The sequence below is a fragment of the Orcinus orca genome, chromosome 9, assembly GCF_937001465.1.
Source record: "Orcinus orca chromosome 9, mOrcOrc1.1, whole genome shotgun sequence".
In the NCBI taxonomy this organism is placed as follows: domain Eukaryota; kingdom Metazoa; phylum Chordata; class Mammalia; order Artiodactyla; family Delphinidae; genus Orcinus; species Orcinus orca.
The window spans coordinates 71,286,530-71,303,814 of NC_064567.1; the positions used below are offsets into that span (position 1 = coordinate 71,286,530).

General features: G+C 37.8%; 1 protein-coding gene across 1 annotated transcript in view; it reads left to right on the top strand.

Annotated features, from left to right (window-relative positions):
* The window catches only part of LOC125960275 (histone deacetylase 9-like), a 253,045-nt gene that overhangs the window by 194,298 nt on the left and 41,462 nt on the right, over window positions 1–17,285 (top strand). The window contains exon 8 of the mRNA XM_049714694.1: window positions 3,897–3,981. Coding sequence (XP_049570651.1) covers window positions 3,897–3,981 — 85 coding nt within the window. The remainder of the gene's footprint in view (window positions 1–3,896; window positions 3,982–17,285) is intronic.

A 17,285-nucleotide genomic window follows, 5' to 3' on the forward strand; every position in this document is an offset into this window, starting at 1 on the left:
AGATATGATTATATAAAGTCTATACAAAATTATTTGTTTATACATCATTGGAATTAATAAATTAGTTTAACAAAATGGATGGTTAATTTAAAAATCAATTATTTTGATTTAAAAATGAATTATCTCTGTTGTTTTCCCAATTCTTTTAGTCTAAAAACATGCCCTGATTATGGCAGACAGCCAAGTGGAAGAACATATTCCATGTAGGTCTGTTAGCTATGGCGAGCCAAATAAAGCCTATCTCCCCATGTTTTCTTTCAATTAATCATTCCTCCATTCAGTCAACATTTTTTTTAAATGCCTATTATATACCAGGCTCTATCTTTGCCTTTAAATTGCTCACAACAAAATAGAGAATGACACACATGGCTGACTACATATAATGTGTAGAGTAATAAACAAGAGAATTTGTGTGGAAAGGAGACAAAGAGTGGAAGCAGTTTGCTCTATCAGAGGATTTTAGAAAAGATTTCAGAGCAGGCAGTGTTTGTGTTAGTCCTTGAATGATTTAGTAAGGTTTCACCAATTCAAAGAAGGATAGGGAAAATACAATTCAGAGAGAACAGAATAAATAAAGGTATAAGAGTATGCCAAGTATACTTGGCACATTTGGGAAACATAATATAAAAGCTAAGAGTACTTAGTAGATCCTTTGCTTGGTTGATGTGTGCATCTGTCCTCTTGTATCTGTTATATTTTGCAAAATATGTTTAGCTTTTTTTTTCTGTTCTTTTCTCAATCATGAAAATAATAGAGATGATTTTCATGTCTCATAAGTACAAAGTGAGTTTTAAAACTTCTTCTCGAGCTTCTCCAAGGATACCCTTGCCTTTTTCCATAAGTGCATCTTAGCCAACTAAAGTGATTTTTGATTATTTAAATGATCTGATTCTAAAGAATCTGAAAATTATTTATTCACAACATGATAATGGCCCCAACTTTTATGGTGTTTTAAAATAGCTGTAGTACTTAGAAATTACATGGTATATGCATGTACATTGTACATTCAGATGTATTGATACATCTGAATTGTATCAATAGGGTATTGCAACTTTCTGTAAAAGATGTAGAAAAGTAAATACCCCTATACTGAGTCTGAAAATTTATATAAAGAATTGCAGTAAGTAATGATTGCATTTAAGCTTTAGATATAGGAAACCTAGATGAGAGCTTCAAATGTCAAGAAGTTGTGTTAAAATCATCTAGTGTATCTTATAACTCTATTATTACTTGATGGAATTGTGCAGAAAGACGGTGTGATGGGTGTGTGATATTTCCTACATCTGCATCTGTTTGATCTTAGTATAACTTTTGCATGCAGAAGTTCTCTGGTTTGCATAAATTATTTCCTTATTTATCTTTTAATAACTCTTACTAACATTGATTAGCCTTATTGCCAGTGTTTTTGCTACATCTTATCGGCCAAACTAGATATATAACACAGCTTTACTGTATATTCTTATTTTTTGCTCCAAAGTTATAAAATATGACTATTTGTTTAATATTACTTTATTACAGTTAGTTATTAGATTTTATTAATAATGACCAATACTCATAAATATTTATTAAACAGATGCTTCAGTCAGATGTTTTTAGTGCTTATAACTGTGAATTATTAAATCAACAAACTCGTTTAGAAAAGACAACTCAATTCTGTGGTCCCTCTATACAAGGTTTTAATATTATGAAAACAGACTAAATGCTGCTTGCCTTCTTGCCAACTGAGAGTATTACCCATTACCTTCTCAGCAGAGCTACTAGAGAAAAAATAAAGAACCTACATTGAGAACTTTCTGAATTCAGCTCTGTCTGTGTGTATACACTCAAAATGAAACAAATTGGGGCAATTTACTGAAGGTTAAATCCTCTAAATGACATTCACCTAAAATATGCAGGGAAATGGTTTGGGAGGCTTAAATTATCAATGTAATTGCCTTAATTCTCTAGGTTGCTTTCATAAGTAGACACAACTTTATCGTATCTAACTGACAATTCCAAATTGGAGGTTTAGGGTTGTTTGTATTTTCACTCTCAACACTCTGCATCAAGTTTACTTTCTACATAACCCAGGTCCTAAAAATAGCCCATGGACCTAATGTGAGAGTGTTCCAGAAGTGAGGTTTTTACATTAATGATGTGCCTGTAGCTTTCTTTCCAGTAGCTAGCACCTTTCCATTTGTCAGCATTTTACCCTGAAGTCTCAGGAAAGCTTGTTTAAGAACTAAATATGCTCATACTACGTTGTGCTTTTATTCTTAAGTATTCGAACATAGAGTGATATTTCAGAACATCTTGTTAATAAAGTCTACCTAATTTCTATTAAAATTTTTCTCTAAGCCCTGAGAGAGAAGTGAAAGGAAAGATTATTTATGAGCAAGGTAGCTCAGCCCTAATTCTTGAGTAAGAGTTTTCCAAGTAACCTTCCGTTTATGATTCAGCAATTCCTCTGAGTTAAGAGGGTGTTACTAGGATAACATATTTTTGAAGATACTATCTGAAATACCAGATTTTTTAAAAAAATGATTTTTAACAAATTTTAAGAGTTGAAGATTGCAGAACCTTTCACTGACACTGTGGGTTTTTTTTTTTTTTCCTCTTGCCAAACTGTACTGCAAGTAAACCTTTTGATGTTTTAAATGTTTTTCTTTGGCAGCTAAGAAAAACACTCTGGAAAGTTATATTTAGTGAATTTACCCATGTATAAATATCCCTGAGCTAGTCTGTTATCCTATGGCATCTGGAAGAAAGGTGCTATTGTTTTAGATTCCATGATTAAAGTATAGAATAATCAATTCAGAGAGACCCTGGGGGGAAGATTCACTCACACATGCTGTGGAAACTTGGAATCCCTGAGTTTTTTAGTTTTTTTCTACAGATGAAGAGACATAGATGGGTTCATGTTTTAGCACAGTGTCTAGTGACATTGTTTCCCGTTCTTGCCATATAATAGTTTGGCCTATTTGAGACTACTAACTTTAAATTTTATAAGAAAACTTTTTTGTTGTTGTTAATCCCTTTTTACTATTACTTTCCTCGCTTTCTGGGTCACAATAGCTGGACAGCTATTTTGTTTGCAAGTGCTCTGCTATGCAGTTTGTCCTGCTCCACACGAAGCCACATCACCAACGTATTCCCAGGGATGCATCATCAGATTTAGTTCTGCCAGAACACTCCATAAATTATTTAAAGCTCTTCTTCATTTCTTGCAAAACAATGTTTGCTGAGCTTCCCCATGAAAAATCAGTGTAATTCCAGAAGATCAGGATAGATTTGCAAGACAGGAATTTGTCCTGTGCTTCCACATGGCTATCTGCATAGATGTGAATACAGTGGAAGTTAAATGAAAATGTACAGTTATTTTACTTTTGGTTTTATTTGAGCATTTTCTCTACTACTTATTCAATAGCAGTTGAATAAGAGCAGCTATGTCTCGTGGCGTTCTGCTGTGAAGTGTCCAAAAGTGTAAGGTAGTTAGGTGTAAAAACACCACAAAAGTATGGATAATAGACTGCCCACCTTCTGTCTACTTCAACTTCCCTGAGGTTTCGTTTGCAGGGCCCAGCTGCATATACAGACATGATGGAATTTGGTTTGTCAGGAACCTACAAAAATTACACAAATAACTCGGATTTTTAATGAATAATACACAGACATGCACCTGCTTCAGGGACTTCATAGATTAGTTTTGTGACCAGTAGAAAATCCCCTTGGAATTCAGTTACATTGCTGCAAAACAGAAAATAAAACTGGCTACACTTTTGGAACTGGTATCAGCAAAATGTTAAGTAGTTCTTGGAGCAGGCTTTTTTTTAGGTTGTTTCAATTTGGTGTGCTTCTGTGAAACTTATTATAAAGTCATAATGTTCTGCTCATATCATTATTTACCATTCTTGCAGCTGGAGCCACTTGCAGAAGATATTCTCCAACAAACTCCGAATATGAATGCTGTTATTTCTTTACAGAAGATCATTGAAATTCAAAGTATGTCTTTAAAATTTTTTAATATTTCTAATAAGGTACTAATTAAGCTTATATTGAGAATTAGAGCACATGAAAAATATATTTGAGCTTCTCAAATATAAGGAATATATTTAAAGTAATTATAATTTCCACATATTACGTATTCATACCTAAATGTGTTGTTGCCTTGCTGTTAATGTGACAATCTTATCTCACACTGATAACGAAATTCAGAGACTCTAGATTTAGAACCTTGTTTTTCTCATATTTTCCAAAAGTGTTTGGATTTTTTTCCATTACTGCAACTAAGTATCTACTCAGAGCTATGAAATTAACATAGAAATTGTGATTATATTGTCCAGTCTTAACTGAGGTAAGTTATCTCCTAGTGATGTTGGAATTCACCATTTACTGGTTTTAAGTTTGTCAATAGAGGAAAAAGTTCATGAGAAAGCCTACTAGAAAATCCAATTGAACAAAAAGGAAAAGTCAGAGACCTTTTTACTATCCCAGTTCCTTTCACATCACTGTTACTTTCTCAGGAATTACTCTTTTTTAGATGATAACATGCATGAGTGTTCACGCACACACGCGCGTGCACACGCACACACACACACACACACACACTGAAAGCAAGCACAAATTGACATGAAAGTCAGCATGAATGGGAAAACCAAATGGCAAAATTAAGTGTGAAGGAGGATCAGAAAACCCTTAGCTTTGCTAGTCTTTTGTAGAAGCATTTTGAATTGTGGATCAAGAAAATATATGTGTACACAAGGATTTGAGGATTCTTTTAAAATTCTGCTGCAACCCTCCAGTGGTTTGCAGCTGATAAGTTGAAAAACACTAGGGTGGAGGGTTTTAAAATGATACAAATTTCAGTATAATCCTCACTGGAAGTGTGAAGGAGGATCAGAAAACCCTTAGCTTTGCTACTCTTTTGTAGAAGCATTCCATCTATCTCTGAGTCCTTGTCTTTGCTTGCTCAGTAGTAATTTGGAGATATGGTTGTGACTGGGGTTCTATGTTATCCATTCATCTGGTGCTTATGCAATCTAATCTAATACTTCATTAAGGTGACCAGCAGCATAAAAAATATCTACTTTTTACACATACGATTCTTTTTTTTTCTGAGTATTGTTTTCCCATTATATACACAGACTATTAAAAATTATTGTTCCTATGTATATTATGATCACATCACTTTCAATAAGCATTCTTAAAATACTTATTACATGTTGATACATGATAACTTGAGCACTTATCAAGGCAAGGCACAGAAGAGGAATAAGGCAGTTTCTAGCACTAGGGAGTTTACACTCCAGTGAGTGAGAGGCACTAAAATAGATCATTTCAATAGAAGTCACAACACGCACTGAGATCATGGACAAGAAACAGTCATTTTCTTAAGTCCTTTGCAGCCAGAAGGAGAAGTACTGCAAAGTGAGGAAGGTTCACGGAAGGTTTGAGGAAGGCTCCTTGGCGGTGATAGGGCCTGACCTTGGTCTTAAGGTCTTATTACTGACCAGGGTTCTTGGCCTCCTTAATCAATAGAAATGGATCAGGGGCCAGACAAGAAATTCAGGCTAGGCTTTATTGGGGCCCCTGCTGCAGCAGCCCGGAGCAAAAACAAACAACAGATTCCTTTGTTTGCTCGCTCGCTGAGGAGGGGGCGTAAGCTTCCTCTTTATATGAGGTTGAGGTTAAGGTTGTGTCCAGGGGTCGGGCCAGAGGGGTGGCTTAGGTGTTTTGCCCGCCCCTTAGGTGGTGGTGTGTGCAGGGAGCGTGCGCAGTACGCTGCTTTTGCTGCTGACCCCCTGCTTTTGCTCCAGGCTCTTCAAAAGTGGCTCTTGGGTTTTTTGGTCCCTTTGTATCTTTTGTCCAGAATCGCCCCAACTGGGCATGCAGGCAGTTATTTTTAGTCCCATATAGTTTCTTTGTATTTTGTTGCTTGAAGAGAGGTGTGTCCAGGTGCAAGCGTTACAGCAGTGCAGCAAAGGGTCCCAGGTCCCAGTTTGTCTCAGTCTGAACAGGATTTTGGCCAGATGAAGAAAGAGTGAATGTTCTGAAGGAAATAACAGAAGCAAAAGACTCAATTTTCACATAGGTGTAAAAATTCATGGTTTATATATGTCTTTAGAAACCATGCTGTTGTCTGTTGCATTGGATCTAACTTGCCAGTAATGACTTTCCACTGCATGATGGTTTTCCTTTCACCACTGACATTTCTGAGTGACTTGTACAGTCTACTTTAGCCAAACAAACCTGTTTGACTCTTGAAAAGGATTCACTGAACTATCAAAATTGGCTGGATAAGAATTCTGCCCCTGTGGATTGTGAATCTCTGTCTTTTGCTCCAAAATGCATTTCAAACACCCAACACTGACTATTTCCCCATTTAAAAATCTATTTCTGGGGCTTCCCTTGTGGTGCGCTGGTTAAGAATCTGCCTGCCAAGTCAGGGGACATGGGTTCGAGCCCTGGTCTGGGAAGATCCCACATGCCACAGAGCAACTAAGCCCGTGTGCCACGACTACTGAGCCTGCACTCTAGAGCCTGCACACCACAACTATTGAAGCCTGTGTGCCACAACTACTGAAGCCCTCGCACCTAGAGCCCGTGCTGGCAACAAGAGAAGCCACCGCAATGAGAAGCCCGCACACCACAACGAAGAGTAGCCCGCGCTCGCCGCAACTAAAGAAAGCCTGCGTGCAGCAGCGAAGACCCAATGCAGCCAAAGATAAAATAAATAAATTTTTTAAAAAATCTATTTCCTCCTAAACTCATATTGAAGATTCCACCCAGAGCTTGTTAATCCAGTACTTCTGTAAAGTCTCCGCACTAACGTGTAGATTTTAAGTGGTATTTTTATTTAAAATTTTTCTATTATTTGAGTTTTTGTATGTTTTATGGTCTTTCGGTCATGGTTCCTTAATTATATGATAATTATCAAGAGGATGGAACCGTGTCTTCTCACCCCTACTTGTACCTGCAGGCAGGGTTGGTACCAGAGATGAGGTTTGAAGTGCATGGAAACCTGGGAATTGAGAGTTGGAAGATTTGAGCAGGATTGATTCGAATAACTCTTCAAGGCCCTAGGGAACCAAAACTTGCATCAAAGAGAGCTTCTGAAGAAGAATGCCTCCTTCTGAGTCATGGATACAGTATATGGTATAGTGGGTACTGTTGTTGGCTACTCAGTAACTATGTGTTCCTCATGTCTACTCAGAAGAAGCCTGGTTTTACACATGAATCCTTGCCACCAGATACAGTACAGATCAGGAGAAGATGAACTTATGCCCAGCTCCAAAGGAGCTGTTCTTAGTCCAAGGCTAAACTTGTCAACCCACTTACCAGTGATTAGTTAGGGAGTGGGTACTTGACCAATTCTGGCCGGGGAGAAGCAGGGCTGGCTTCATGGGCTTCAACCAGTGTAGTCACACAGGCCCCACACTTAGAAGGGCCCTACACATGGTTTAATGCTGTTACTCTTGCTGCCTTAAAATTCTCACTAATTTGTATTTTGTGACAGGGAGCCCACATTTCATCTTGCACTGAGCCTTGCTAATTATGTAGCCAGTCCTGATGAAAATCAAGGTGCTGGTGATGCAAAAAAATATTTACCAAAAAAGACTGAGAGTAGCATCACCACAAGGAGAACTCAAGTTGTGGTTGAGAAGGAACTGAATGGTGGGTTGAGGTTGTAAAAGGGAAGATAAACACAAGATTACAGTGATCTCTCACCAGTTGGGACATAGGGTGAAAATCTGTACAGAGAAAGTGCTTCAGTACTGTGGCTTTGACCACTGTGTGGTACATTTTTATGTGTTTCTCTGAATTGTGTGTCTTTGGGGCTACTCTTCTTTTTTTTTTTAAAAACATCTTTATTGGAGTATAATTGCTCTACAATGATATGTTAGTTTCTGCTTTATAACAAAGTGAATCAGCTATACATATACATATATCCCCATATCTCCTCCCTCCCACCCTCCTTATCCCACCCCTCTAGGTGGTCACAAAACACGGAGCTGATCTCCCTGTTTGCTAAGTGGCTGCTTCCCACTAGCTATCTATTTTACATTTGGTAGTGTATATATGTCAGTGCCACTCTCTTACTTCATCCCAGCTTACCCTTCCCCATCCCTGTGTCCTCAAGTCCATTCTCTACGTCTGCATCTTTATTCCTGTCCTGCCCGTAGCGTCTTAAGAACTATTTTTTTTTGTTTTGTATATACTCCATATATATGTGTTAGCGTAAGGTATTTGTTTTTCTCTTTCTGACTTACTTCACGCTGTATGACAGACTCTAGGTCCATCCACCTCACTACAAATAACTCAATTTCGTTTCTTTTTATGGCTGAGTAATATTCCACTGTATATATGTGCCACATCTTCTTTACCCATGCATCTGTCAGTGGATATTTAGGTTGCTTCCATGTCCTGGCTATTGTAAATAGAGCTACAATGAACATGGTGGTACATGACTGTTTTTGAATTATGGTTTTCTCAGGGTATATGCCCAGTAGCGGGATTGCTGGATCATATGGTGATTCTCTTTTTATTTGGGGCTACTCTTCCAGGTTAAAGAAACAGAAAGGGATTGTATAAAGTCTACAAAGCAATAAAAGAAAGTGGTATTTCAGAGTAACAAACTTCATAATGGCTTGGAAAATCAAAATTGTGGGTACCTGACTTAACAAACAATGCTATATTTCCTTAAAAACGATAAAATTGAACTCTCAATTTTATTTTTCTCTGTTTTATAACACACTTCCATTTCACCTGCTCGTGTAGAACTCCAGGCCCTTGATTAGGCTCCCCATTTTGCCTTTGGCAGGGAAGGTAGTCAGGACTCACTAAAACTTTGTGGATCCTAGTGCAAAATGAAGATGTGTAAATGCTTCCCTGTTAAAAATTATTAATAATTTCAAGAAGATGCCAGCCGAGCATAGGACCGAGCCTGAGAGCCCTTCTGAACATGGGGTCCTTTGCAACTGCACAGGTTGCCTGTTTACGAAGCCTGCCTTGAAGGTAGCCTTTGTTTAACAGAGGAACCTTCTCTTCACATGTCTCTGAGTGTCAACCAGGTGCCTCCTTTCAACTTAAGGAGGTGTTCGAATTTCAGCTCACCCCCTAGTCCAGGTTCTGAAGGATTCTTTTGTGCCAGGGTTTGGGACTGCTGTACCAGAAAAGTATGTAAATGTTGAAAAACAGGCCTTGTAGCATGTGGGAAACATTCAGGCAGGTTCCTAGATATCCTTGTCCCAAGGCAGACGGCAAGGTGCTGACAGGCCTTATGTGTATTTCTTTGAGAACTGAGCCCCACAGCTGAGGGTATGCAGGTGCTGGAGGCTGTGATTAGCATTGGCCCTTTGCCTGGCCACATGTATGTGAGTATTTTGCAGCAGGATCATCCCTGTTGTCCTGTTCTTGTTTATATTACTTATTTAGCTGAGAAGAAAAGGCCTTACAAGGCAACAGCAGGGCACCTATTTCTCCTGACAGGTAAAGACCCCCACCCCTGACAGGTCAGGGGCTGGTTTCATCTTCAGATGGTGGGTGTTTACAAAGATCAACCATCTCTGAAATAACAAAAGGGAGGTATGGACAAGAAGCTTCATGTTTGCACATGCTGTTCACTCTGCTGACAAAGTCTTCTGCCTCATCCCTATTAAGTTTTCAAGACTTAGCTCAGATGTTCTCTCTTTTGGGAAGCCATCTATGAATCCCCATTCATCCCTATTCTAGATTAGGTGCATTTCCTGGGTGCTTTCATGGCAGAGATTGTTTTTGCTGATGTTCTTTGCTTTTAATCGCTGTGTCCTCTGCACAGTTCTGGAATGTTGTAGGTGCTCTGCAAATGTTCGTTGAATGAATGAATCAGCCAGTATGTCAGTATTTGCCACACTCTTTTTTCCTTAGCCTAGATTGACTTTTCAACTAAGGTTATACTTCTTGGTTAGGTCATACAGAACAAGAGATTAAGAAGTGCAGGAAAAATCTATATGAGAGCCCATTTCTTCACTCTCTTTCACAACCCACAGTGATGAATCATTTCTAAGTTAGAAAGAACATGAACTGCTTGTGAGCTACCATTTCCATCGCCAAGCTTGGAGATGGCAGTTCTAAGAGTTGACTGGCCAGCTGTAATCACCAGCAAGCAATGCCAGGTAAAAGTCAGCCCAGAGTAGGATAAAGGACCCTCATATGTATATAGGCTTTCCCGAAACCCATCCTAACAACTCACAGTCCGTTGAACTCTTACCTTTTTCTGCATAGTACGGTGAGAAGCAAGATTCCCAAATGTCATGTTTCACACTAGTCCTGGCCCGTGATAACATTTTCACTGATTTTGAAGGGAAGAACCATGAAGTGAGTTTTCCACAAAACTAAATTTATTTAGTTTGAAAGACTATAATTTTAAGTTTGAAAAACATATAATGAATGATGTTGATATTGATCTATGAAACCTCAAAATGTGAAAACCACAAGTATATAGTCATGGTTTCCTTTTATTTATTTAAATTTTTTAGTAAGAAGAGTACTCCTTTTAAGTGTCAACCAATTTTGTAGACCTCCTGCATGATAATAACGATAATCATAGTATCTTTTGAATTGTGGATCAAGAAAATATATGTGTACACAAGGATTTGAGGATTCTTTTAAAATTTTGCTGCAACCCTCCAGTGGTTTGCAGCTGATAAGTTGAAAAACACTAGTGTGGAGGGTTTTAAAATGATACGAATTTCAGTATAATCCTCACCAGCCATGTGACGATGAGCTAGCCACTTAACTTTCCTAGGGAATTTCCAGAGGAATGACATGACATATCACCACACCGATTTTCTAAGGTGGTGCCACTGTGGCAGCAAGATGGCAGATCAGAAGCGGAGTCATAAAAGAACAGTAGGCAGTTTTTCCCTTTACCCCCACTTTCATCTTTTTCCCACTCTAGGAATTCTTCCCTTGTTTAGTAGATTGAGGTCTTCTTAGAATTCCTTATTATGCCAGCCACAGAAAACTGGTGACATAGGCCAGAATGAGGAAGAGACAGTAATTGCAATGTCACCATATGTTTTTGTCAAACTTGTTGTATATCAGTGGAGGAACAACATCCATGCCTCCTGCATATAAAATTTGTCACTATGGCTAAGTTTATCTGTATTTTTTAAAACTCGCCCACACACAGGACACACATTATTATTTAGGGCAATGAGAATTGCATTTATGGTCTCCTGAATTTATCCAACTTTTGAGACAGATATGAAAAGGGATATGATTATCTCATTGCAGGAGAATACACCATGTAACTATGTAATTGACTATGAGGTAGTCAGTTATCCACATGGTTCAGGCAACTACAATGGGCAGAGCACACCTTTCACCCATTCTAGGGAAAAAAAAAAATGAAATCAAATTTTCTCTAGGAGATCCGAGGCAAGTATAGTTGATACCAACTCCTTGTCAGAATTCTGCTTAACTTACGTTTTTATATGTGTTATTGAGTGAATGACTTCCTTTTCCTCTTTTTGTTGTTATTCTTTTCCTTCTCCCCCTCTTCCTTAATCTGCTTCTCTTATTATTACTATATATCCTCTGTTCCAGAAACTACCCTTAGAAGTAACAACTGATGTTGAAAACAAAGGAATGTTAATTTTGTTGATTTCATTTCCACTCTATTTCCAATGGAGATAACTGCTGGTAAAAATAAAATACAGACATTGTTGATGTTGTATTAGAGTGGATAATCAGAGAAGGTGCTATCCAGTTCTCTTGGTAATTAAGAGATCTGGATAGTAATTAATGAAAAAAAGCTATTAAAGTAAGATAAACCTCGCTGTAAAGATGGCAGTCATTTTCTTCTTTTATGTGAAATATCATTCTCAGCCATCTCCTTCCATTACTTTAATACCCTCTACATACCCCCTTCCCAAGGAGAAAGGACATTTACATCAGACGATCCAGGAGAAAATCAGATTGTTTCTAATCTGAAAGGAATTTGTGTACATCTCTTGTTGTGAGGAAACTGTCCAAGATTTTGATCTCATGGGGCTATGCGCATAGATTAAAGGGTTATTTCCCCAGATGGCAACAAGCACTGCATAAATCATTTCACTAACTCTCTAGCTTCTTGACTGCACACCCAAATGCTAACCCACACTCAGTTTTTCTTCTCTCTTTTTGTCCCTTCTTGTTTTGATTTTCTACCTTTTTTCCTTATCTCTCTGTCTTTCCCTCTCTCCTCCACCTTCATCCTCTTCAGACCCAGGGGAGAAGAACAAGAGATATGCACGATGTTGAAAATGGGCTTTTAACTCATAAGGATTTAATGATTTATTTCAAGCAGGGAAGGAACATGATCAAACCTGCATTTCAGAAGATCACTATGCCTGCAGTAAGGACAGGAGATTTAGCAGAACTTACTGTCAAATGTGAACCGTTTAATTCAGAAGTAGAGCTGGCTTGGTATGTAATTAATAGGCATGGAGAGGATTAATGGTTTCTAAGTTTCAGGCTTGGACAACAGAGTAGGTACTGATGTCACCTCCTGTGATGGGGAACAGTAGAGGAAGAAAAGGTTTGCAAGGAAAGATGAATATTAGACTTAAGAAAAAGAAACTGCTGATTGAAAGGCTTAAAATTTGGGGAACCCATCTTAAATATCAGTTTTCTCCACAGTAAAGTTATGGAGGCATATTGGATGAAATTATTTACACAATGCAAACCCTGTAAGCTGTTAGCAAGTAATAAAATAACAATTACTGAGTGTTTTCAGTGTGCCAGGCACTGCTCTAAGCACTCTTATTAATATAAGTTAAATCATTTAATCTACTTAACAACCCTATGAGGTAGGTACTATTTTCATTCCCCTTTTACAATCAAGTAAACTGAGGCACATCTAGGTTAAATACTTTGCAAGGACACATAGTTACTAAATGGACAAAAGCAAGCTCATAAACCAGGCATTCTAGCTCCGGAGTCTGTGGTGTTTGCCATTATGTTATTCTAGCTCACAAAGAAATTAATTCCTTTTGCAATTTTTTGTATGCACTTTTTTCTATTTCATCCAAAAGTGACAGGTTTAAGGGGGAAATCAGTTAAACTGAAGATTTGGAGTTTTGGACATTCTGGTTAATTGAGGTTTAGCCACAGTCAGTTTTAGAAGGGCAGTGCCAAGTTGCAGGGAGCCATGGAGCTATGAATCCACTCTGGAGTCCCTTGTAAACTTTCAAAATACATCTAATCACAAAAAAATGCAAGGATTGGCAGAATTTCAAATCCCTGCCCTGCTGAGTTTAAAACCCTGACTGTTGTCAGGTGTGAGCTGCTATTTGTCATAGATTTTTTGGCTTTAGACAGAGGCCTTGACGTTGCAGCCCTGGGCCAGGCCGACCTTCATTGAAGAAAAGCAGCGTTAGACATTTTCCCACTATTAACCCCGCCAACCCTTGCTTGTATCAGAGCCAGGTCAACCTTGTACACATGGCTTTTTGAAAGTTGATTTTGAACTTCTAATTAACCATTCTCTTGAAATGTTGAGACTCTGATTATTGTTTGGTGGAGCACTAATACTAGAATATACCAGAATTAAAAGGAAAACCTGCCATCTGCTTAGAGACTTAACTTGTCTGGAATTTTTTTTTAATTCCAACTACATCTGTAATTATGAGTTTTCTTTCACTCATGTTTCTACTAAGGCAGAACTAATCACACCAAGAGTCTAAATAAAACTATGCATCTTTCTAGGACTGAAAACTCTTTAAGGACAGAAATGCTTTCTGATTATACTCAGCTGTTAGCACCCAGATGCACTTCACACATGCAATACCATTATGGTGTGCTCGAAGGTCAAGTTTGGGGAAGATCATTTGTTAGGTATTTATATATACATTATACACACACATGCACAAACATAGATTATATATATGCGTATGTATAAATAAAGTATGTATATATAATCTCTAGTCCTCACACAATTCTGCAATGCATAATTAGTTTCCTCATCTTGTTCATGAATAAATTGAGGCTTAACAGTTTAGATCACTCATTGGAAGTCTGTCAACTAATAGCACCAAAACCAACATTTGAACCCTGGTCTGGCTATGCTTTCAAAGCCCACTTTCCTTCTGTTAAAGCATATGACCTTCCTGTTCCCACTTCATTTCACAGATAAGAACAGAGTTCCACCAGACTTCCTGTTCCCAAGTATCCCAGGATAGGCACTAGAATAGACCTCTCCTAAATAGCTTCTGCATACGTTAAAACAGACTATTTTAATCCATTAGTGGGCTTCCTAGAACATAAGGGAATATGAGGGAAAAAGAAAACATAAACTGAAATTTAATAGGGAGCGAGCAGTAATCAATAAGTAACACAAAATGGGAGAGTATCCCTGGGGCAAATGATGACATCAGTGCTATAACTGCACAAAAAAGCCTGAAGTCTGCATTAAAGTTAGGGATATGACTGTGGAGAACAGTATGGAGGTTCCTTAAAAAGCTACAAATAGAACTACCATATGACCCAGCAATCCCACTACTGGGCATATACCCTGAGAAAACCATAATTCAAAAAGAGTCATGTACCAAAATGTTCATTGCAGCTCTATTTACAATAGCCCAGAGATGGAAACAACCTAAGTGTCCAACATCGGATGAATGGATAAAGAAGATGTGGCACATATATACAATGGAATATTACTCAGCCATAAAAAGAGACGAAATTGAGCTATTTATAATGAGGTGGATAGACCTAGAGTCTGTCATACAGAGTGAAGTAAGTCAGAAAGAGAGAGACAAATACCGTATGCTAACACATATATATGGAATTTAAGAAAAAAAAAGGTCATGAAGAACCTAGGGGTAAGACAGGAATAAAGACACAGACCTACTAGAGAATGGACTTGAGGATATGGGGAGGGGGAAGGGTAAACGGTGACAAAGCGATAAAGAGGCATGGACATATATACACTACCAAAAATAAGGTAGTTAGCTAGTGGGAAGCAGCCGCATAGCACAGGGAGATCAGCTCGGTGCTTTGTGACCGCCTGGAGGGGTGGGATAGGGAGGGTGGGAGGGAGGGAGACGCAAGCGGGAAGAGATATGGGAATGTATGTGTATATATAACTGATTCATTTTGTTGTGAAGCTGAAACTAACATACCATTGTAAAGCAATTATACTCCAATAAAGATGTTAAAAAAAAAAAAAGTTAGGGATATGAATTTGATAGATACTAAAGAGGTTTTGTCTTCCTCCCTAATTCTGGAGGAAGCAAATACAATTCCTTTCTGGAGGAAGTATCCCTAATTTAGACCCTCAGTATATGCAGAGATCGAATTCAACAAAATACGAGCTCAAGTAAATAAATACATACATATTTAAATAAATGAATAAAGTAAAATGCACGAGGACACAAGCCACTAGGGAAAGTCAGCAGAAAAGAGAAACAGAGAATAATAAACCTTATTTGTGGGGTTAAAATGGTGGAGGGGCATAATTTCAAGTAATGATAATAGATTTAAGATATTCATTTACTTTCACTCCTCCATAAAACTCCACTAAAAATTAAGAGGATCATTTTTTGTTGTTTTGCTTTGTTTTGTTTTTAAGACATACACTCATAGGGATGAACAATGCAAAAGGAAATAATAGGAACCTGGAGAGCAGATGACCATCTGTTACTGTCTTAGCAGACCCGAAAAAAATGAATTCTAAACCAGTACTAGCAGGCGTATCTCTGCCAGAGAAGGATACATCAGACGCATGTAGAATTGTTGACCCACACACCTAAGACTTTGTATTTTATTTCATTTATTTTAATTTGTCATTTTTCCTAATTCATTATCCCTTTCCTTTCTTCACTTCTATGTCCAGCTTAAAAACACTAACTCTTAAATCCATTTGCCCTTCTACCTTTAATCTGCCTTAAAAATCTTGCCCTTTTACTTTACCAATCTAGTGAAATCTCAACCCTGAATATAGTCTACAAGGAACTTTCTCTAACACTGGATGTAAGTAAACAGGTCCGCTTGAGATTGTCATGAATCATAGCAATTTGATTTCCTGTAAGTTTATGAACACCAAACTCAAGTGGGCCCAGTATAATCCTGCTGTGTTTCTCAGGTCAATTTTCACTGCCTCTCTCAAACTACTTTTTCAAATTTCACTCTCCTCGAACCTCCATCTGTTTCACCTTTGCTGGCAATCTCGGCAATAAACTTTTCTTAGAGTAAATTGCAGCTACCAAACTGCTTTCTTTGAATTGTTCATTCTCATCAACAATTAAACAGCCTAAAATCTCTCATCTTAAAAAACAAACTCCAACAGCCTCACTCCTTCCCCAGTTTACCATCCTATTTCTCTCAAACCCTCCAGGAACAAATTCTTGAAAAAGGTTTCTATCTAGTTATCTTCATTTTCACAGCTAGAAATCCCTATTGGAACCACTCTATTCTGGTTTCAATCTCACTGTGGTCACCAGTGGCATTTCTACTGCCAGATTTAAAAAGTGATTTTATTAAACTTTATTTTGAAATTTTAAGTTTAGAGAAAGCTTGCAAATATAATACACTATAGAATTCTCATATAACCTTCCCCTGGCTTCCCTTAAGTTGACATCTTGCAAAACCATAGCACAATTACAGGAACTAAGAAATTAATAGTCATACAGTACCGTTAACTATAGACTTTCATTGGATTCTACCAGTTTTTTCACTAATTTCCTTATTCTGTTCCAGAATTCAGTCTATAATCAACACATTGCATTTAGTTGTCATGTCTCAGTCTCCTCTCAACTACAACAGTTCTTCAGTCTTTCTGTGCCTTTTATGACCTTGACACTTCTGAAGAGTACTGGTCAGTTATTTTGAAAAATGTCTCTCAGCTTGGGTTTCTCTAATGTTTCCTCATAATTAGATTGAGGATATGCATTATTGGCAGGATTACCACAGCAGTGATTCAGTATCATTCTTAGTGCATCAGATCTGCAGCACATAATGTCAGTATGTTTTATTATTGGTAAGGTTAGCCCTAGCCTGGATCACTTGATTAAGGCGATCTTCAGTATAAAGTTAGAGTATTTCCCTTTGGAATTAATAAATATGTTGGGAAGATACTTTGAGATTATGCAAATATACTGTTTCTCCTCAAATTTTTGCCCATTAACTTTAGCAGCCATCAGTAGATCTTGCCTGCAAAAATTATTACTCTGGTGTTCCAATGCCGACTTTCTATTTTCTTTACTCTGTCTACATTTCTTACTTGGAAGTTATCTGTAATGAGGAACTGTCCTTTCTCTTCCATTTACTAACTTATTCATTAT